This window comes from Setaria italica, chromosome IX, assembly GCF_000263155.2.
Source record: "Setaria italica strain Yugu1 chromosome IX, Setaria_italica_v2.0, whole genome shotgun sequence".
In the NCBI taxonomy this organism is placed as follows: domain Eukaryota; kingdom Viridiplantae; phylum Streptophyta; class Magnoliopsida; order Poales; family Poaceae; genus Setaria; species Setaria italica.
The window spans coordinates 4560910-4583504 of NC_028458.1; the positions used below are offsets into that span (position 1 = coordinate 4560910).

Below are 22595 nucleotides of genomic sequence, written 5' to 3' on the forward strand. Positions count from 1 at the left end.
TCCAGAAATAAAATAGGGTGTTTGGCTAGATGGGTACTCTCAGCTCCAAAAAAATCGATTTCAGTGTTGATTGCCATTGTTACCCCCATTCAGGCCCCACTTGTCATCCTCTCCCCTTCCTTTCTTCCTCCTTTCTTTTTCCCTCTATCTCTCTGTCGTTGCCCACTGGTCATCGTTGCCACGGTCGCACCTAGCGAACGGGCGGCGGGGGATCTCCTCCGGCGGTGGGGCGCTGCGGCCGGCGGCCTTCGGCGGCGGGGCGCGATGGCTGGCGGCAGGGCGCTGCGGCCGGCGGTCGGACGGGCGGCGGGGGATCTCCTCCGGTGTTGGGGCGCTGCGGCCGGCGGCAGCCTTCGGCGGCGGGGCGTGACGGCCGGCGGTGGGGCGCTGCGGCCGGCGGCCTTCGGCGGCGGGGCGCGATGGCTGGCGGCAGGGCGCTGCGGCCGGCGGTCGGACGGGCGGCGGGGGATCTCCTCCGGTGGTGGGGCGCTGCGGCCGGCGGCAGCCTTCGGCGGCGGGGCGTGACGGCCGGCGGCGGGCCTCGTGCAGACGCGGCGGGAGGCGGAGCTAGGCGACCGGGTGGAGCTAGGCGGGCGGGCGGACCGGCGTCGGGCCTAGGGTGCCTGGCGGTGGGGCTCGGGCGGCCTGCGGCGGGGGTGGACGGCAGGTCTCCGGCCGCCGGCAGGGGCTACGGCAGCGGCGAGGCTAGGGTCCCTAGCCGCAGGCGCAGGTACAGGTGCGGGCGGGCGACTAGGCGCGAGGCAAACAGAAAGAATGAAACGTTATTTTTGTGTAATCAATGGCAGTGGTGGGTAATTACTCACCAACTCCACGAGGAGGTTCAAAACAGGACATTTTGGAGCAGCAAAAGAGGTGCTCCAAAACTCTAGCCCCATTTGCACTACAGCTCCATGGAGTTGGCAGCTCCATGGAGTTTTGGAGTTGACGTGTTTGGCTGGATTTTTTGCTGGAGTCGCTGGAGTTATGGAGTGGAGCCGTGCCAAACAAGCCCTAACACGCTATTGTAGCGTCAGAGGAGTCGGAGCAGAAGGAGTTAAAAAGCCTGGCTCCACCGGCTCCTCATTGATCTGTGAGAGGAAGGAAGAAAGAGAGAAAAATGGCTCGCGTGAACAGTGTTGCTACAGTGCATGACAATCAAATGGCAAAAGCAGCCAAAGCCGTTTAGAAGCTTTAAGAAGGGGCCAACGTATGTAGTTGTGGTTGTGTCGGATTTAGTAGCCCGGCAGTTCACCAGAGATTACCTAAGTGGTTGATTTGTAGGCAGGGAGGATTGCGAGACCAAGAACTCGAAGGCGATTATGAGAACACGACTGTTCAAACCGGTTCGGACCTCCGGAGAGTAATACCCTACATCCTGTATTTTGCTGGATTGTATTGCTTTACGCTGGTGCGTGATTTAGTCTTTGATGGGATGCTCTCGAGAGGTGCCCTTAGCCGCCTTATATAGGCTGGCGACCTAGAGTTACAAGTCGGTTTGAATCTAATCTAGTCGGTTGTTACATGGAAGTCAATCCGAGTCGGATTACAACAAGTATCCTGTAATATCCGAGTTGATTTGAATCGTCCGACCTCCTTAACTTGTGCTCCAAATATCTTCACGTTCTTGGACCACATGTTCTGATCGGACGAACCCACTTGTCAGGGCCGGCCAGTATCCTGATCGTTGGGGACCCATGGGGTACCCATATCCCTCAAGCCCTCAAGCGATCTGTTACATATAACTTATTCTGAACCCATTCATGATAGTTGGTTTCACGCTGAATCTAGCAACATCATATGTTCGTAATCTTTATAAATTTCTTGTTATTGATAGTTAAAAGTTTAAAAAGTTTGACTTCCGAAAAACCTAAAAATAATTATATTTGTGGGCATATGGGGTATAAGATTCACCAACATTATGCATTTTAAACAAATATTTTTTAAAAAAAACTTTATGCATCCCGTGTCACTGAAAATGTTGGACGGCAGAGCAACATACACACTGGCAATATAGGAACGGGCTCAGGTAAAAACTACTCTAAACCCTCCAGTAAAAAAAATGTCACTTCGAAAATCTACACAATTTAATTAGTACTCGAGTAAAACAAAATCAAAATTATAGTTTTATTAAACTACGTTTGGAGTTTGGAGACAAATATACTCATATTATTTTTAAATATCTAAAAATAGTATAAATAAAAACAATATGCAAGCCAAGACTATAACAACTGACTTAAGACGCCCCAAACCGTCACATATTCTAACGGGAGTGACCGGAGTGAGTGAATGTAGCCTAAGATAATGCTACGATCTCACATATACGGAAAAGTTAAAAATGATTCCTACAAAAATACTGAAGAAGTAGAAGCGCTAGCATGCTTTGAAGAAATCAGGCTAGCTGCACGGTGGGCGGATGGGAATATGATGTTGGAGTAGACTGCTCCAAAAATTCCATGCATCCGGTATGCAAACTAGATCGTGTGCATACCTGCTCCCGCAAAGCGACGCGTGGACGTCGCGGCCATCCGACGGATCCTGGCGAGGCGTGTGCCCACAAGCTAAAGATGCAGCAGCTCAGCTCCCAACGCTATTTCGCTCGCCGCCCGCTCTCGGCAGTCGGCTCGGCTCCCGTTCAACGCGCGCCGCTGCCGCGGGAGCGTCGGGGCCACCAGCGGCGACGGCGGCCTGGCGGGCATCGGGGGAAGCTACCTGGGCGCGGAGGCGGAGGCGGTGGCACTGCTGGCGTGCGTGACGGCCACGCTCCTGCTGCCGCCGCTGCTACTGCCCCCGCTCCTGCCGCCACCGCCACTCTTCCTGCTCGTGCCCATCGCATCTTCGCCGTCTTGGTCCTGCTCGTGCTTGTCCCCTCCGACACCAGGGGCGCCACCACGCCCGACTCCTCCTATAGCTAGCTACCTGATTAGATTGGGCAGCCGGCCTTGACTCGATGTGCTCGTCTTGTAGCTGCAGCAACACTTCAGGGGGAAAAAATCTGTGCAGAGTAGCGTGTCCAAGTTCGTTGAGATCTTGCTGGTGTCGACTCCCGAAAATCCTAACAACTGCATGATCCTGCTCGTTTCGTGGATAGAAGCTGCGCGAGGAACATGACGACTATTCGCTGGTATGAGTTTGTGACTCCCTTAAAAGTTGAAAGTTGAAATTGAACTGAATCTGCCCCCACATCACCCTGGCCCATCTGGCTGCTGGCACGTGAGCTGCCACTTGATCGTCGCTGTGCTCTGCATCTAGTTCAATGATGCAGAGCTCTTGGACTCGGAGGCGGAATCATCAGAGATCTCTACAAGTTCAGGATTCAAATATGAATTGATGTTCGGGTCGGATTCTGGATTGCAACTTTGCAAGAATGAAGTCAATTCGACGGTTGTCAGTTTGCCACCGTCGTACTTGCAGAAGCAAATGCAGAGAGGGAAGAACCATCGATGAAATCGGGACTGATCGAATCGAGCAGAACAAAATCCTCTCCATGGATTGATCTTTGAAGAACAAGACGAGCACATCGAGTCCGCGTTTAATTACATTTACATGACGACAAGGCCGGGCGCCCAATCTAATCAGGTAGCTAGCTATAGCAGGAGTAGGGCGTGGCGGTGCTGGCGGCACCCCTGGCGTCGGAGGGGACGAGCACGAGCAGGACTTGGATGGCAAAGATGGCGACGGGCACGAGCAGGAAGAGCGGTGGCGACGGCGGGAGCGGGGGCAGCGGCGGCAGCAGCATCAGCAGCGTGGCCATCACGCACGCCAGTAGAGCCGCCACCTCCGCGCCCAGGTAGCTTCCCCGATGCCCGCCAGGCCGCCGTCGCCGCTGGCGGCCCCGACGCTCCCGCGGCAGCGGCGCGCGTTGAACGAGAGCCGAGCCGACGGCCGAGAGCGGGCGGCGGGCGAAATAGCGTTGGGAGCCGAGCTGCTGGATCTTTGGCTTGTGGGCACACGCCTCGCCAGGATCCGTCGGATGGCCGCGGCATCCACGAGTCGCTTTGCGGGAGTAGGTATGCATACGATCTGGTTTGCATACCGGATGCATGGAATTTTCTTCCCACTATAATTGATAAACTCAGGAAGGGAGGCATGGACAGGTCCCAGGTGACGCCTGTCATCATGGATGCTCTACATGAAGATCAGCAATTGCGTAGTTTAGTTTTCATTAAGATAGGGAGAGAGCAGAATAAGGTAGCTCATGAGCTTGCTCAGCTGGCCATCAGGTTGAAACAGTGTTGTGTTTCATTTCTTTCATTTCCAGAGTATGTTCACGCACTCATTTGTAACGATACTCCTTGGGGGTGTTTGGATACGAGGTACTAAAACTTTAGGAGCGTTACATCGGATGTTCGGATGCTAATTAGAAGGATTAAAAATGAGCTAATTATAAAACTAATTGCAGAACCCCTATACTAATTCGCGAGACGAATCTATTAAGCCTAATTAATCCATTATTAGTAAATGGTTACTGTAGCACCACATTGTCAAATCATGGACTAATTAGGCTTAATAGATTCATCTCACAAATTAGACTCCATCTGTGCAATTGGTTTTGTAATTAAACTATATTTAATACTCCTAATTAGTATCTAAACATCCGATGTGATAAGTAATAAATTTAGGAGGGTGTAGCCATACACCCCCTTAATCATAAAGCTCTCTCCGTTTGAAAAAAACAGCCTGATTTTGCATACAGAACCTCGTAAATTGTCAATGGATCATCAGACCTTGAGCGCTAGCAAAGGGAATGCTGAAATGCTTCTGGTTGTCGCTGTCGTGAGTCGCAGCGACTCGCGAGTCACAAGCGAACACGTCAGAAAGCCTCATCTCGTGTGCCGTGTGCGTGGCTCCTCGCCCAGGCCGCGGCGCGCTCCGTTCTTCCGTTGCTTCAGCGTCACGCGGCCTGGCCGGCGCGGCGGTGAAGTCCCCCGTTCCCGAGTCCCGAGTCCCGACGCCCCTGCGGGTTCCCCTTCACGGCTCCGGCCGGTGCATCTCGATCGCGCGGCGATGCATTCGAACGCTCCATCCCGCGCCCCCCGACGACTGACCAAGCCTGACTGATTAATGCTCAGCATTAATAACTCTTGACCTACGATCCAATGTGCAGTGCAGCTCTCGCGACGCTGACCGTGGCCAGCGATCACTCCAATGCCACGCCGACGCGCGGCGCGGATCTCCGCGGTCAATTCCCTTTCCCCCCTAGTTTTTGATTCGGGATCCGATGATTCGTGGCTCGTGCAGTCTTCTCCGCTTCCTCGCGCGCGATTCCATTTGATTTGATCCACGCATCCGCTCTGCAACTCTGCACATACAGACAGTCATACACCGGCCAACTCCCGCGCACGCGTTGCCACTTCGTGCTCCGCCGCATGCTTAAACTACACAGTAATAAAGGTCTCTGCAGCCCGCCACGGCACGGCGTAGCAGTAGCATGGAGCGGATCGGCGCCCACGGCGGCAAGCGGCGGTGGCTGCCACGCCTCCTGTTGCTCGCCGCCCTCTCGTGGCTCCTGCTGGTCTACCTCCACGTCGCCGTGTTCCGCGCCCCGCCGGTAATAAGCGCGCCGCCGCACACGTCCCTCGTCGCCGTCGCGTCGGACCGCGAGGACGGCCGGCGTTTCCTCCTCCGGCAAGAAGAGCAGCTCAAGAAGATCGCGTCCTCCTCCGCCAGTGACAGCGCGCTCCCGGCGTCGTCGGCAGGGGAGGAGCGGCGCGGCAACCCCGACACCTGCCGGGGGCGGTACGTGTACATCCACGACCTGCCGCCGCGCTTCAACGCCGACATCATCCGCAACTGCCGCAAGACCGAGGATCACTGGGGGGACATGTGCCGGTTCCTGATGAACGCCGGCCTCGGCCGCCCGCTCGCCGACCGCGTCGACGGCGTCATCAGGAGCGAGGCCGGGTGGTACGACACGCACCAGTTCGCGCTCGATGCCATCTTCCACAACCGGATGAGGCAGTACGAGTGCCTGACCACCGACCCCGCCGCGGCGTCCGCCGTGTTCGTCCCGTTCTACGCCGGCTTCGACTTCGTCCGCTACCACTGGGGCTACGACAACGCCACCAGGGACGCCGCGTCGGTGGACCTGACGCAGTGGCTCATGGCGCGGCCCGAGTGGCGGCGCATGGGCGGCTGCGACCACTTCCTCGTCGCCGGCCGGACGGGGTGGGACTTCCGCCGGAGCAACAACGTCGACCCGGACTGGGGCAACGACCTCCTCGTCATGCCCGCCGGCCGGAACATGTCGGTGCTCGTTCTCGAGTCCGCGATGCTCCACGGCAGCGACTACCCCGTGCCGTACCCGACCTACTTCCACCCCAGGTCGGACGCCGACGTGCTCCGGTGGCAGGACAGGGTGCGGAACCGGCGCCGGGAGTGGCTCATGGCGTTCGTCGGCGCGCCGCGGCCCGACGTCCCGATCAACATCCGGGTCCGGGACCACGTCATCGCGCAGTGCAAGGCGTCGAGCTCCTGCACCATGCTCGGGTGCGCTCGCGCCACCGGGAGCACCCAGTGCCACACCCCCGGCAACATCATGCGCCTGTTCCAGAAGACCGTCTTCTGCCTGCAGCCGCCCGGCGACACCTGCACGCGGCGGTCGGCGTTCGACTCCATGGTGGCCGGGTGCATCCCGGTCTTCTTCCACCCGGGGTCGGCGTACAAGCAATACCGGTGGCACCTCCCCGAGGATCACCACAGGTACTCGGTGTATATCCCGGACGCCGACGTCCGGCAGCGCAACGTCAGCATCGAGGCCGTTCTCCGGGCGATCCCGCCGGCCACGGTGGAGCGGATGCGGGAGGAGGTGATCAGGCTCATCCCGAGGGTTCTGTACGCCGACCCCAGGTCGAAGCTGGAGACGCTCAAGGACGCGGTGGACATCGCCGTCGAGGGGATCCTCGACACGGTGGCAAGGATCAGGAAGGGTGAGTACGTCGACAGTGGCGGGCCGGTCACTGAGGACCCTCCGAACCTGTTCTCTTCGACGGAGTCGAGATTCCGGCCGAAACAATCGGCGCAGGACGATGATCACTAGCTCTGTCGGAGTGCCCAAAAACAGAAGTGCAGCATAGTCGATTCATCAGTTGATTACAAAAATGTAGTGATACTAGTTGCTAAAATTAGCTCATCTTTCGCCTGTATTTCAAACCTGTGATTCATATTCGTATACAAAAGATTAATTGTCATCTACAGTACGATTCTGAAGAAATACAGATTTTAATCCGCGAATGTGCATGCACATTTTCGCCGTTGACAAGTTGAGCAGTTCAGTAGCTCAAAATCGCGAGATGCATATGTTGCCGGCGAGCTGCATTAGTCCACCCACGAAATCTCGTTGATCTGTCAGTCCTCTCCGTATGATTCCACTACAATGTGATTTTATTTTTGAAATACAATTTGTAAATTTTTAAGCAACCAACAACAAGCTCATGTAAAAATACTCCCTCCAAATAAAAGAAAAATGACGCGTTGGAGATTGAAACGATCTCCGAACACTTTTTTTAGCAATGCCAAACACAATTTTAACTAACCCTCAAATACTTTATAAAAGATGGCAAAACTATAGTTCTATAAAACTACTTTCAAGAGACAAATCTACTCAGTATTTCTAAATTTATCTATAATGAACACATAAAAGCAATACGCAACGAGAAGTTTTATATAATGCCTAACTTAAGATAACTGCAAAACTATGGCTTAAGTTGTGACCATAGTGAACACATGGAAATGGAATCCAAGACTGCTTCTGGAATCTGACACACTCCTTTGAACAATTGAACTCTGAGACGAGTACAGAAAACGCCTGATTTTGTGTACAGAACCTCGTAAACTGCCAGTCGATTTACCGGGCCTTGAGGGGCAAGCAAACCGAATGCTCGACTAGTGTGCGTCGACGCTCCTGCGGCCGGGTTTCCTTCAGTGAAATAGCGCCGGGCCGGGCCGGGTTTCCTTCAGTGGAAAATTGACCTTCCGGCTCGCCGGCGCCGGCCGGGCAGCTTCACGCTTGCCGATGGACGCGCTCGCGGCGAGATGCGAATAGCCGAATAGGGGGCCTCTCGATGGCGCGGCGATGCGTTGCATTTCAACGCACGATCGCGCGCGGCCCGACGGCTGATTAATGCTCGCCATTATTACTCTGGATCTACGTTCCGCTAATGGGAATTTTTAACCCCGCGTCAACCCCTCAAGCAGCGCGGCTGCTGCAAACCCATGTGCAGATGTGCAGTGCAGGCCTCGCGGCGCTGACCATGGCCAATGTCCAACGACTCGGTCGCTGGCCGATCGACCAGTCCAGACGTCCAGTGCGACGCCGGCGCGCGGATCTCCATGGCCGATTCTCATTCTCCTGGCGGTGGACGGCCGAAATCGCCATTCGTGTGCGTCAGTGTCTGTGTTACTGCTCCATCAAATTAATGGTAGTATGACCTTACATTAGATCCGTCGGCGGAAAATAACAGACGCGTTCTCTTCTTTTCCTCATTTTCGATTGGGACCCGATCCGATGATTCCTGGCTCGTGCAGTCTCCGCTCCGGTTGCTCACATCTGGAATGCACAGACACCAGCGTACACCTGAACATGCGTTGCCGTCTCGGGCTTCATCTGGAATGCTTCTGATAATGTCTCCCGGCGCCCACGGCGGAAAGCGGTGGCTGCCACGCCTCCTCTCGCGCGCCGCCCCGTCGTGGCTCCTGATCATAGTCTACTTCTTCCACCTTGCCCTCTTCCACGCCCCACCGGTGCGCGCGGCGCTTGCGTCGTCACCATCTTCCACAGCCTCATGAAGCAGGACGACTACTCCTCCCGCGCCGCTCGTCCCGTTGTACTTCGACTCGATTTGGTAGCGAACCGCACTCCGACCTGTCCATATGACCCCATCCACTGATCTGATCTCCGACGACTCGACGAGCTCGTCGATGCGGAGCGATTCTCGTGGCCTTCACCAATCCACTGCAAGTCTGCAACGCAGCCGCCTCCTTTCCTCCTCTTCCTCGAGCTCGCGGAGGTGGTTGACCAACTCAGCGTCGTCCGGCCACCGTCGGAATCTGCGATATGCCTGCACGGACCTCCGTCCCCTTGCGCCGGCGTCGAGCTCTTCTCCGCCGTCGACATCACTAAGCCACCGGACGTACACGATTGCCTAATTCGGAAATTAGGGGTCTTTTTGAAAAATATTGGATCTGCGATTATTAATCGCGATCCAGGGCTATTTGTCAAATACCGGATCACAATTATTAATCGCGATCCATTTAAGGGAGTTTTATAAAAGTACGTAGGGGTTCATATGTAAAATGTTTATCCCCGACCTCGCCGTCCCAGGCCCCTTCCGCCGCGATAGCGATGGCGCCCCCTTCAAGCCTCCAACGCCGGCGGCTTCGACGGAGAGAGCTTAGTCTTCGCCGCGGATGAACTCCACGAAGACGTAGCTCAATGCCGCCCTCGCAATGGCCCTCATCCGCTACAACCGGCCTCCACGGTACAACCCCCTACCGTCGTGGGCTCACCATCCGCCACCGCCTCCACTGTCAGCGCAAATTCAGCCATTCCCCTAGCCACATCTCTACTACGATCAATTATTTATTCCTCATCTCTCATCTGCTCCTCTTCTCCCTGACAAGCGAAGGACCGGAAGGTGGTGGTGCGCTATCCTCCATCTGAGTGAGGAGCTCAAGCTTGAATCGAGGACGACGAGGAGGAAAGGGAGCGGCGGCTGCATACTGAAATTGCCGTGATTTATAATCGCTATGCTCCATCTCCGTGAGGCGCGCGTGCTTATTCGATTGGAGGACTCCGATCCCATTGCCTGAATCGACCTGAGCGTGATGTAAACTCAGATGTGCATTTTTTTAATGCACAGGAGAGCTAGGTATCTTTTATATTAAGAAGAGTAAAATATATTTTTTTACAACGCGGGTCTTACCGAACGCACGCACAACATACTGGCATTGCTGTGATTAACACTAACACGCCTGCATCGGCGTGGTCATGCCTGGATGCTGCATCCGCGCAGTCCGGGCTCCGGCTGCATGTGTGCACTGAGCCGAGGGTACTATGATACGATCCTTGCCAGGATCAGGGCCCAACGTTCAGCAGTATGCAAAGCAGTTCCTCTCGTACGACATGAAGGAAATCGTTTTAATGTTTCTAGATACACGGATTTGTATACATCTAGATTTATAGATATTTGTATATATTTAGATGTAGGTGCATACAAACATCTATGCATCTAAACAAGTCAAAACAATCTGCAATTTGAAACGGAGGAAGTAAAATTTATACTATATATGTGTTATATCTAGATACGTAGTATAAGTCATGCACTTAGAAAAGCTAAAACGAAGTTAAAATGAATAGTAACAGGATGACTGCATCCCGAGGCAGATTCCCTCTACCGCGCGAGCCATGCACGCCGTTAACGTCAGGTCTCTCATCCCCTACACGCTCGACGTGGAGGCAACGCCATTTCCCGGAGCAGCCCGCCTGAACATCGAGGGCGTAAGCGACGTAGGATTGGATCATGATTCAGATTCACCTCTTTTTTTGAGAGAGAGGTGATTCACTAATTCGTCCATCAAACGCAGCAGCAGATCAGTGTATAGCCCATGGGCCATTTCAGGGCGACTACATTTTGCTAGCGAAATAATTAGTCCACTGGGCTGTGCACTTCAACAGTATGGGCCTACTCCTTGAGGCTGAGCCCAGTCCACCAATCGCGGATTGCGGCCTCTTCTTCCAGCTCGGATATCCTCGACCTCGCCGTTCGTTGCCCCTCTTTCGCCGCGATCGCCATGGCAGCCCCTTCCAACCTCCAACACCGGCGGCTTCGATGGAGACAGCCGAGTCTTCACCGCGGATAAGCTCCATGAAGACGTAGCTGAATGCCCCCCTCGCGATGGCCCTCATCCGCTACAAGCCTACAACCGCTCTCCACGGTACAGCCCCCGCCGTCACAGGCTCACCATCCGCCGCCGCCTCCACTGGTGGCGCAAAGTCAGCCATTGCCCTAGCCACATCTGTACTCTACTCAACTATTTATTCCTCCCCTCTCATATGCTCCTCTTCAACTTTGACAATCCAAGGACGGGAAGGCGATGGCGCGCTAATGCGCTATCCTCCAACTCCAGGAGTCTCTAAAAAATTCTCCTTCAAAATTATATATTGGGGCTCTTCTAAAATTTTCTTTTCCTAAAATACTAGCCTCCCCAATATTTCAAAACAGACCACATTATCAAAAGTATGCCCATCCAGTTGGGCTGCTCTCTCCTGCCCCCCGCGAGGTGCCGTCGCCCCTACGCCGCCGCCACTAGTCAGCCCCTCCCTCCTAGAGCCGGCTGACGACAGGGATACCACAGGGGCACCAGCGACGCGAGGACCTAGAAACAGGGGCACCAGGAACACGCGGTGAAGGTGCCCAAGCTTGAGGCTTGGGAGCTTGCCACGGCAAGCGTCAATGTCGTAGCAGCTAAAGATGACAACGGCTTGGCTGCATCCGGTAAAATGTGCAAACACGTGTTGACGTCTTAGCATGATGTTTACTTTGGTTCGAATGATTACATCGTAACTGCATGATGAGTCAAATTTAGATGATGGAAAATATACCACAAATGCTGAGCACATGCCTGACCCCGGGGCCGTTCGCCGCCGACGTGTCGAGGCCCTCCGCGCCGCGCTCCGCCACCGGGAAAAAGTCGACGCACTCGAGCGTCCGGCGAGGCGTGCAGCGGCGTGGCGTTCCGCTCCACTAACCCGACGTCGCCGAGCCACGCTGTGGAGGGGTCGTGGAAGTTGTTGCCCATCACGTCCCCGGGCTGCGGGATCACGGGGTTGTAGCTGGGCTTGTGCCACTCGCGGAGGAGCGGGTCCTTGGGGAACGCCACGTTCTGGACTTGGACCGTGTTGTTGTCGCGCCCGGTGTAGAGGATGGCCGGGCGGCCGCCGAGCCCGACCAGCAGCCGTCGGCGTCGAAGGGCGACGTCGGCTCGAGCGCGGCGCCGAGGAAGGTCCAGTTGACGAGGTCGCGGGAGACGGAGTGGCCCCATGAGAGCTAGACCGTGCCAAACGTGGGTGAGGCGCACTAGAGGCTCTCCAGGATGCGGCCAGAAATCCACCAGGACATGGCCGGCGGCGAGCGACGGCGCACCGGCGGCGGCATGGTCGGGAACGCGCGTGGAAACAAGGCTATCGGGTGGGAAGCGCGAGGGCATGGGCACCAGGAGCTCGCCGGAGTTCCATTCATGTGGGTTGTTGGCGTGGAGGTGGCGCGAGGCTAGCTGTCCACGGTGAGGTCGAGCTCGGCGGCAATGGCGGCCTGGTGTCCGCGAGATCCGCGATTGCCGGCGGGGAGAAGCTCCGCTTGGGCTAGGAGCGGCTACGGCATGTGCTCAGGGAGGTGGGGAAGGTCGGGGTTGGAGGAATTTGGTGAAGGTGGCCGGGGCTCGCTGAATATGGCCGGCGGAAGAGCTCGGTTTGGCGCCGCGTGCCGTACTTGCCCCTGCCGGACCGGGGCAGATGAACGTGGCAGCTGCATCTGCTGCCGCTCGCGCCGCCGCCGCCGCCGCAGCCGCCGCTCAGCTTCCTGGCTCCCACGAACTGGCGCGCGCGGGCAAAAAATCTCGCGGGAACGGATCAGGCGCGCGCGGGAAAAGAAATCTCGGGGCGATTGGGGGAGGAGGGGACTCGCGCAAATACGCAGGACCCAACGTTCAGCAGTATGCAAAGCAGTTCCTCTCATCTGACCTGCTGCATTTTTTCGAAAGGAAAAAAATAAATAAAATTTATATTCACTAATAAGCGATTCTCCAATAGGCATTCATGCAACGCAAACTGAAGAAGAGATGACATCACTGTAACCCAAGAACACCATGTCGGTGAAATTTCGGCATGGTCCGATCCTGAACTGCACAAGAAACGATCACCAGCGACAGTGATCTGCTGGCTTCGCCGACAAGGAGTCGATCTCCGTTTGCTTTTGTTCATGCATGTTGCACGCTGGGGGAAAAAAGAAGGAAAACATTCAGTAGAAAACATTCAGTATGACTGCATCCTGATTCCTGAGGCAGATTCCCTCTACCGCGCAAGCCATGCACGCCGTGAACATCAAGGCCCTCATCCCTTGCACGCTCGACGTGGAGGCGACCTTTTGCGAGATAAGGCTGGCCTGCAACGATCGTCCATCAAGAAGAGGCAACGCCGTTTCCCGCAGCTGAAATATCGAGGGCGTAAACGCAGCAGATCATGTATAGCCCATGGGCCATGGCAGGGCGACTGCATTTTGCTAGCGAAATAATGAGTCCACTGGGCCGTGCACTTCAACAATATGGGCCTACTCCTTGAGGCTGAGCCCAGTCCACCAATCGCGGGTTGCGGCCTCTTCTTCCAGCTCGGATATCTCCGCGCTTCCTCACCGACCACCCAATCTCACGCCACCGGCAAACATGCTGAGTTCTCCGAGACTCGCAGCACCGGCCGCCTCTCGCGGCTCCCCCTCCCCGACTCTCACCACCACCACGCCCACAGGTCTCGGAATCCGTCGCCGCCGCCGAAGCGGTCTCCACGCTGCACAGCCCGATACGGCTTCTCGCCACCACGGCGACCGTGGTCGCCCGGCGCTCCACCTCGCGAATCCCGTCGCCTCCGCTTCTGTCACGAGCACCAGCTCGCCGGATCCCATCCATGGGCGATTCGAGAGCGATGAGCTCAGGAGGCTGTGCCGTGGACCCAACCCGGAGGCCGCCATTAGACTGCTCGACCAAATGCTCCAACGAGGAGGCGGCGCCGAGCTCCAGCCGGAAGAGCAAGCCGCGCTCCTCCAGTCCTGCGCCGACTCGCGTTCGCTGGCCTTGCTAAGGCGGGCGCACCGCCTGCTCGCTTCCAGGCCCTCGTCCGCGATCCCCGCGCCCATCCTGCACGGGATCGCCACGCTGTACCTCAAGCTCGGCGCCCGTGGCGACGCGCGGCGCGTCCTCGAGGGGCAGTCGAGGCCGCCGCCGCCGCGGAGGGGGAGGGAGAGCGAGGACGCCGCGGTCCAGGCGAAGCGGCGGGAGGCGTACGAGAAGGTGCGGGAGCTGCACGAGCAGATCCGCGCGGCGGGGTACGTGCCGGACACGCGCCACGTGCTGCACGACGTCGACGAGGGCGCCAAGGCCCGCGCGCTCATGTACCATAGCGAGCGCCTGGCCATCGCGTTCGGGCTGGTGAGCACGCCGCCGGGGACGCCGCTCCGGGTCATGAAGAACCTGCGCATCTGCGGGGACTGTCACAACGCCGTCAAGCTCATCGCCAAGGTCACCGGCCGAGAGATCGTCGTCAGGGATAACAAGCGGTTCCACCATTTCAAGGACGGCGACTGCTCCTGCGGAGACTACTGGTGAGGAGCCTTCTGGACACCTGCAATTGATATAACACGAATTCCTCTGTTGCGGTTGCTGAAACTCTTGACCAAGCTTGTGACACTTGTTAGTGACCAGAGTTGGATGAAACATTTTCTTTGGCCAATTTGTGTTTTCATGCGTTGGCCAGCCAAGATGACTCTCAAATCTCAACTACAGTTTGTGGGCTGCTAGTACGCAATTCAGTGGTAGAACATGGAAAAGGACACAATGCTAGGCAAGGGAAACTCTGAATTTTTTCACAAATCGAAGTAAAGAATCAAGAGAACAGAACAAATGAAATCTCGAAGCTCTACGACGTGCGGCGGCGAGAGCTCATGGGCTCTGCTCGATGCGTGGCCGGCGAGGCCGTGCCACCACCGTCCGCTGCTGGGACTGGCAGACCTGCGCCGGGAACTTGCACCCGAAACGCTTCGTCACCATCGAGCCCCACCTCCCGTCGGTCGCCGCCGACGGCGCCCCCCTATCCGCCGCCGCCCCGCCCCGCCGGTCCATCTTCTCGATGGCTTTCCTCATGCTCGTGCACTCGCGCTCGAGCTCCTGCACGCGGCTGCGCATGCTGTCCATGTCTAGCCGCAGCATCTGGTTGCCCCGCGTGGCCACGCGCCACGTCCCGCCGCCGTCGCTGTCGCCGCCGCCTTCCTCCCCTGACCCCGCCGCCCCGCCTTCGTTCGCCATGATCGTCCGCGCGATGGCCCGGCGTAGCTGGAGCTGCTCGAAGAAGAGCACCTGCACGACCGTCCGCAGCGGCAGCCGCTCGTTCTGCGCGGCGTGCGTGCACGCCTCCAGCGTCAGCTTGCGCCCGTCCACCACGCCGCTCACCTTCTCCTTCTCTTCTTCGGTCAGCCCAGGATGAGCCTGCACGGCACAGAGAGCAGCCAAACAAGCACACTCATCAGCACGGCATTGCTTCACAAGTTTGCAAACGACAAGATCACGAGAAGAACGCCCTGCTCTCTCACCTTGAGGTAGATGTCGACAGCCCGGTAAAGGCCATCGTCGTACACGCGGGCGCCGTCCGGCAACGCCCAGGCGAGGTCGCAGAACTTGTCCGGCTTCAGGTTTGCATCCGTCGCGATCTCCCCCAAGTACGCATCGACCAGCCGCCCCACGGCCAGCATGGCTCGTCGGCTAGCCTCTCTGCCCGGCGTCTCCGCCTCGCTGCCCTCGTCGTCCTCGTTGCCCTCCTCGGCGACGCCGCGGCCTTCCAGGAAGTACCGCACCACGCGCTCGACGCAGTCCACGTCGTAGAGCGTCTCCACGAGGTACGAGTAGCTCGGGACGAGCAGGTCATCGACGGCGGCGTCCGGCAGCCGCGCGGCGATGCGCCGCTCGAGCGTGTCGCGGGACGCCTCCGACGCGTGCAGGATGCTCGCCGTGCGCAGGAGGCCGAAGAGGACGCGCGCCGCGGTGGCGCCGACGGCGGTGCCGGTGTGGGCGCTGCTCTTGACGGTTTCCTCCGGGAGGTTGGCGATGACGGTCTCGAGAAGCGCCTTCTGGTCCCCATCCGACGACGCCGGGGCCGAGGCCGCCGCGGCAGCCGCGGCGCCACCGCCGCCGACATGCCGGCCGGTTCGCGACAGACCGGGGATGGACCGCTTGGCGTACGCAATGAGAGCCCCCTCGATGACCTCTGGCCCGACGCCACGCTCCTTCATGGCGGCAATGACACGGGTGAACGTGGCCAAGGACAGACCGGCGAGGTCGTCGAACCAGGTGGCTCCGGCGGCTGCGCTGTTCTTCCGGCGCTGGCGGTCGCCAGCCCTGGCGTCGTCGGGGATGGGCCAGCCAAAGAGCGCCGTTGGCGTGGACGCGGCGGCCTTGGCGGCGATGGCGTCCACGCAGCGCGACACGAGGCCGAGGCTGTCGGCGAGGGGGAGGAGGCCCTCGCAGGACTTGAGCGCGCGGATGGCGTCCCTGGGGTTCCTCAGGACGGTCTGCGAGATGAACCGGTCGGCGCGGGAGACGAGGTTGTCGTCGGAGTGGTCGTCGGTCATGCCGAGGCGCTCGGCCGCGCAGCGCAGCGGCGCAGCGGTGGCCGGCGTGAGGTCGAGCTTGACGCCGTAGCAGAACTTGGCGGCCAGCTCGAACACCTCCGCGCCGCCGGGGAACTCCGGGAGGCGGATGCGGTGCACGTCCGCCTCCTCGTCCTCCTCCAGCACAACTTCTGTTTCCTCCTCTCTGATCTCCCCGGCACCCTCTTCTTGCTCCCCTCCTGTGGCCTCGCGTGATTCCTTGTTCGTGATGAGGTCGTGAATCTTCTTGCTCCGTGACATTAACGGGAACTGCATGAAAGGCACCGGATTTAGCCAACTTTTGGGGATCAATGAGTGCCGAATTTCCCAAACTTTTTGGCAGCTCGAGATTAAGAAATGGACCGCATCAACTCACGATAGAGACACTGGACAGATTAGCAAGGTGGAATAAAACAGAGAATGGTAAAAAACCTGTAAAATTGAAGGATAGGAGGCAAGATTCACGAACCTTGTGGAGATGGAAGGTCATGTCGCCCACCTCGATCACGACATCACTGGGCAATCCCGTGGTGCAGAACCTGGCGAGCACAGACGCGCAGATCAGAGATCAGAGAACAGCAAGCCACCAAACAGGCAAAAGAGAAACGAAAGGAATTGCTTCGCTTGCCATGCTTGGCCTTTGGAGCTGGCCGCCGCCGCCGGCTGCTGCTGCTGCTCCCGCTCCCCGCGAGCCATCTCCCGTGCGCTCTTCCTCCTCCCCTGCATCGAACAATCCTTTCAAGAGCAGCAACGGAGAGGCATTTCTCGGGAGGAAGAGCTGCCCGTGGTCGTGGGAATCAGGGAATTGGGGAGAGCTCGCTCGCTACTCGCAATAATGGTGTCCTGCCAACCTATCCCCGTGGTTTCTTTGTTTTAGGTGAGGGGAGTAAAGGATTCCCAAGTGGGGGAAGACGAAGACAAGATGGTGTTTTTGGTTTTTTGAACGCCGTTGCGCTTGCCTCAAAAGCACGTATCCTCCATTAGCCCATTTGTTTATCCAGCCGTCCGTACTCTCGCTTTCCCGTTGTTTAACTACTGGTTTAGTACAATCCCTCCCCGTAAGATCCCCTCGCATGATCCTGTTCATAGTTCCATGTTCTGACATGAAAGATAAAACTGGCCCTGGTTTCTACATAACCAATTCACACGCGCTGACCAGGTCAAATCCATGAAATTGTTCCAAACATCTCATCGTACAAAAACAAGCTGGTTTTCATTTCACCAAAGATCTACTATATCTTGCTGTTGTAGTAACAAACATCGGAGTATTAAAAAGGATTCAGACACTGTCACGGTAGAGTGACCACAACAGCACCATTATTTTAACCCGGCTCACCGCGAGCCAGGCCAATTAAGTACTAACAACGAGAAGAATGAAGGAATCTCGTGGTAAAGATTGTTCTTTTCCTTTTTATCCAGGACCCCAAGATTTTTTTCCTCACTCCTTGAAACCAGCATCCATGCCAATGCCATATGATCCAGGCATCCTTTTTTGTCCTCTCAAGGCCAAGGTGAAGGTGGAGTGTGCTCTCAAGTTTAAAAAACTTTGAACTCCCGCTTCTGCTCGCACCTTGCCTGCAGATCGGAATAGTAAATGCGGAGGCGTGATGCCGTCATCAATGCCGGAGGTGGATGCTGTGCCGCCGTGCACGAGAGGGAGACTGGGAGAGTCGGAGAGAGATGTTTGCAGGAAGAGAGAGATCAGAATTCAGAACTGCACAAGGCAACAGCACTGGAAGCCTGGAAGGTGAGCCCCATATCCGCCTGCCGCCCGCTGGCTGCTGCTCCCTCTCTCCGTCTCTCGCCTGAAAAGAGAGGGTGGCTTCTGTGGCGCCACCTCGCCACTGGTGCCGGTGGTGGCAGGCCGGAGATGGTGTGTGGGCGTGCCCTGCGCCTGCTGGGGATGGGCCTGGCAATGCCATGGCAAGGAGGACAGACACACAAGGCCGTGTTTAGTTGGGGAATTTGGGAGGTGCCAAATTACTGTTACAGCACTGTAGCACACTGTAGCGTTTCGTTTGTATTTGTGAATTATTGTCCAAATATTGACTAATTAGGCTCAAAAGATTCGTCTCGCAAAGTACAACAAAACTGTGCAATTAGTTTTTAATTTCATCTACATTTAGTATTCCATGCATGTACCGCAAGTTTGATGTGATGGGGAATCTTCTTTTTGCATAGTGTCAAAATTGGGAGTTGGGAGTAACTAAACATGGCCCAAAAGGCACAAAGCCGAAGGCAAAGGACAAAAGGCTGGCTGGGGGGTTCACCGCGGCACTACGACAACCTTGGCTTTTGAATGGTACGGCAAACAGTCGTTCAGTTCTTCAGGGGCGTGTGTTGCTGTGCAGGGTTTGTCATGACACGAGCCGTCAGGTTTCTACAGGGTATCTGTATATCATTCTGGATGGATCATGAGCAGGATTGGGATGTCTGTTGTTTTGTACTTCTACCTGTAGGCATTGGTCGTACAAATTGTGGTTGAGGCGGTTCATCAGGTTAGAGAAAACCAGGGGAATCTATACTTGGATTAACCAGATGCAAAAGCAGGCAAGAGGCTTTCGGGCAAGCCTAGGGAGATGGATTGCTTCAACTTTCTCAAAAGTTTCCAAAGCATTGGAGTGCGAGAGAGAGGCTAAAGGTCAAGGCTCAAGAGCCAGCCTCAGCATGGTTTTCCTTGACCGAAATGCTCGTGCCCTTAGGGACTGTTTGGTTGCAGCCCTGAGCTGAAATTACCTGGCTGCACACCTCCTGGAGCTTGCCTGCATGGTGTTTAGGGGGTGTTTGGGAGGAGGGGACTAATCACATTAAATGTTTGGATACTAATTAGGAGTATTAAACCTAGACTAATTACAAAACTAATTACACAACCTCTATGCTAAATCGCGAGATGAATCTATTAAGCCTAATTAGTCCATGATTTGACAATGTGGTGCTACAGTAACCATTCGCTAATGATGGATTAATTAGGCTTAATAGATTCGTCTCGCGATTTAGCCTAGGGGTTCTGCAATTAGTTTTGTAATTAGCTTATGTTTAGTCCTCCTAATTAGTATCCGAACATCCAATGTGATAGGGCTAAAGTTTAGCCCCTGGTATCCAAACGCCCTTTAGTTACGGTCCTGCAAGGTTGACTGGATCAGGCAACATCAACCCCCACCAGGGCGACGAAATTGAACGTCTGGCTCCAGTGCGGTGGTTGCCTGGGCTAATGGCTATGATTACACACTAATCAATCGTATGGCTGCATGCACGATCTTCCTATAGCTTATTTGTCTACGTAAAATCAATCAAATAATATTCCCACTGTATAAAACATTAACACAATTTACTTCACCTTGTGAAAAATAAGGTTTCCATATTATTTCTCATATTAGTTTAATTAATATATTTATTGTTCTATTACAAATATTTATTTTATAATCTTATTAATAAAAATTAACAAGCAAGTCATTCGACATCCGCTAACCATGTATCAGTGTCTATTAAATCATATTTTGGTATAAAAAAGCAAATGAATGTTGTGTTTCCTTTTAATTAGTGTTCTCAAGCACAGGCCTCCGACCTAGCTTTCTTGATAAGGCAGATTTCATCAAATTTTCAGTCAACTCTAAGGCAGCATTTTTTGCCAGGCAACTTGTTCAGGTCTCCAACCAAACAAGCCCTTAGAGCTTAGATGATTTCAGCCCGGTGAAGGTAGTCTGATTCTGAATGACCGTGAGTCAGGTGTGGTCTTCAGAGCACATGAGTCCGTGGCATCATCTCAACACGCTGCTGGATCTGTTTCTTTCGATGACACTCGATCGACTTCGGAGTAGGGCCCAATCTTCCCAGAAAATTGGGTAAGAAAACTAGACATTTGGCCGTTTTGGCGGATATCAATGAGGATGCTGGCAATCTTGGCGACGCAGGATAATGGGGCACAAGCAACTAGTGGTGCATCAGCTTTGTCAAGCATTTGTGGATCATTTTCATGCGCTCTGGTCCTACACCGTGGACTGCCTTTCCCTGATCTTCATGCAATGAGCGTGCATGCCGTGGTACAACTCGAGTAATCTTTGCATTCACGAGAGGAAGTTCTTTAGATTTAGCCTTTATGCAGTTCTTTCAGTCTTTGCTTGCGAAAAAGTTAGCCCTTCTGGGTCCTAGCTAACATAACGTTAATCTTGCTTCGATGAGGGCGATTCCACTAGTGTTTAATCCAAACTTAAGCTTGCTCATCAGAAACGGGCGTTGTCCCCCGGGAATTTTCAGAACAAATCGTGCAATTTCAGCAGGCTACTTTTCGCACAGTGCGTTTTGTATGGATGTTCATCTGAAACTGAAACATTGTACATGAGTAGGGGACCACTCTGTTTTTTTTTCTCAGATACCATCAATCGGTACCGGAAGAACACAACGACAAGCAGGTAAAGAACTAGTCTTATGCCGGCAGAAAGTTAACGCGAAACATTCCGCCGTAGAATGTTTACAGCAGTAACAGTACATCGCAAGGGACAAAGCTGACGGGACTAAACATAGTAAACAAAACAAGCAACATTCTCGTCTTCAACGATCACGATTAGGAAAACCTGCTGTAGGCTCACATGGCGCATGAGAATTGGCTGCATTAGTAGAATGATGATCGGGACTAATGGCAGCGCGCACTTACGTCTCACGGCTGGAGATTCAGAAACTGTCAAGATCTAAGCACATCTCGCAGATGTGGCTGGCCCTTGGCCTCTCGCAGCACCTAAAATTCCTCTGGCAAATCTCATAGATTAATACGCCCAACCACTGCCCATCATTGGTCCAGCATTGCATTTCATTCCATTTCGTTCCGTTTCGTTTTCCCCTTTGTTTCTGCACAAGCCTCTTGACAGGAGTGCAGGACCAAGACCAACCCTGACGATGGGGACAAGAGAAGCAACGGGGGCACGCAAGCAGAGACAAACAATGCCAGCGCGGCTTGGCACGATGGCACGCAACCGTGCCGCGAGTTGGCAACGAATCGAACGATCGGCAGGCGACAGAATGATCGCGCGCAGCATCGCAATCGCTGGCGCTTTCCGCTCGCTTATGAGTGAGCCGGCGAGCGATCTGCGCGCGGCCGCGCGCACGCGGCCCCAATCATACGAGCGTCCGGGACCCTACCCGTTCCGGGTTTGTTTTTGGCATCAGGGGACACGAACTCCGGCAGAGTCAGCGAAGCATCCACCACGCCTGGCCAAAGCACGTCACGACCAGCCAGGTGACGAATTCAGCGGGGAAGCCGACCCTAGCCAAGCCGACGTCGAAGGCTGCTTCCAGCACCGTGGCTATTGATGGTCAGATGGGTTGTCCGACCTTAGCTCGGCACTAACCTGATTTGGCCCGGCCCGACTAGGCCTGGCACGGTGGCTTAGTTGTGTCAGGCTGAACCAGCACTACGTGCTGAATTGCCGGCCCAAGCTCGGCACTACGATCCTTTTGTTGTGCCGGGCCAGCACAACGGCATGGCAGGCAAGTGCCAGGTCAAGCCCGAAAAGCAAAAGAAAATTGAAGAGGAAATCAAACTAAGATGCAAAAATCAAGAAATTCTTCACGGATTCACAGTAATCACCAAATACACACATCGAATACATCACACAAAATCCATTGAAAATGAATGTGTGGCGACAAGCGTGGCCCCAGCGCCGTTCATGGCCGCGCCCCTGCGGCAACAGCAAGTGCACCGCCTGGTGGCAGCCCCTGGCGGCGGCGACGGCAGGCGCGCCGATGCGATGGCGGTGGCGGCGAACGGCGCCGCTCCTGGCCGAGCCTCCCGTAGTGTCGGCGACCTGGAGCAGGCGCGGCGACCGGTCACCAGCGCGACAAGGACGGCGGCGAAGGAGTGAGGGGAGGAAGGGGCGGCGGCTGGGAAAGGGAAAGTGGGGGCAAAGAGTTAGAGTTTTTTATATTAATATGGACTAGTGAAGGTGGTTAGTAGGCTGCCGTCGGACCGGCTCAAAAATCGTGCCGTGCTCGGGCTGGCCAAGGTTGCGGGCCAGGCACTAGCCCAATCATAGGGCTGGGCCGGCCTGTGTACTACTACCCTCATGCCGGGCTGTGTTAGGGCCGAGCTTTTTTAGGGCCAGTCCTCGGGCCGCTCAGCGGGCCTGGCCCATCTGGCCATCTTTAGTCCGTGGCCGGCGCGTTCGGCATGAACAGGGGGTCATGTAGTCTGGCTGGTTT

At 55.6% G+C, this 22595-nt stretch overlaps 3 protein-coding genes across 5 annotated transcripts; 2 read left to right on the plus strand and 1 right to left on the minus strand.

Moving 5' to 3' along the window:
• The first annotated feature begins 4556 nt into the window (after positions 1–4556).
• Positions 4557–7189, plus strand: LOC101778910 (xyloglucan galactosyltransferase KATAMARI1 homolog). Its single transcript, XM_004981579.3, has one exon. The coding sequence runs from the start codon at positions 5429–5431 to the stop codon at positions 7034–7036; it is 1608 nt and encodes a 535-aa protein (XP_004981636.1). The 5' UTR covers positions 4557–5428; the 3' UTR covers positions 7037–7189.
• Positions 7190–12880: 5691 nt separating this feature from the next.
• On the plus strand, positions 12881–18942 carry LOC101779709 (pentatricopeptide repeat-containing protein At3g24000, mitochondrial). 3 transcript variants are annotated; one of them, XM_022823281.1, is made up of 2 exons: positions 12881–14366; positions 18585–18942. In XM_022823281.1, exons 1-2 carry the CDS (start codon positions 13435–13437, stop codon positions 18607–18609), a joined length of 957 nt encoding a protein of 318 aa, XP_022679016.1. In that variant the 5' UTR covers positions 12881–13434; the 3' UTR covers positions 18610–18942. The 3 variants fall into 3 exon arrangements, with proteins under 3 accessions (XP_022679016.1, XP_022679015.1, XP_004981638.1); XM_022823280.1 differs by lacking the exon at positions 18585–18942 and adding an exon at positions 17823–18385; XM_004981581.3 differs by lacking the exon at positions 18585–18942 and having other exon boundaries at positions 12886–14522.
• Positions 14570–17305, minus strand: LOC101779319 (BTB/POZ domain-containing protein At5g66560). The gene is made up of 4 exons (XM_004981580.4): positions 17032–17305; positions 16873–16942; positions 15351–16673; positions 14570–15246 (listed from the first exon to the last, which is right to left on the minus strand). The coding sequence occupies exons 1-4, from the start codon at positions 17127–17129 to the stop codon at positions 14704–14706; spliced, it is 2034 nt and encodes a 677-aa protein (XP_004981637.1). The 5' UTR covers positions 17130–17305; the 3' UTR covers positions 14570–14703.
• Positions 18943–22595: the final 3653 nt, after the last annotated feature.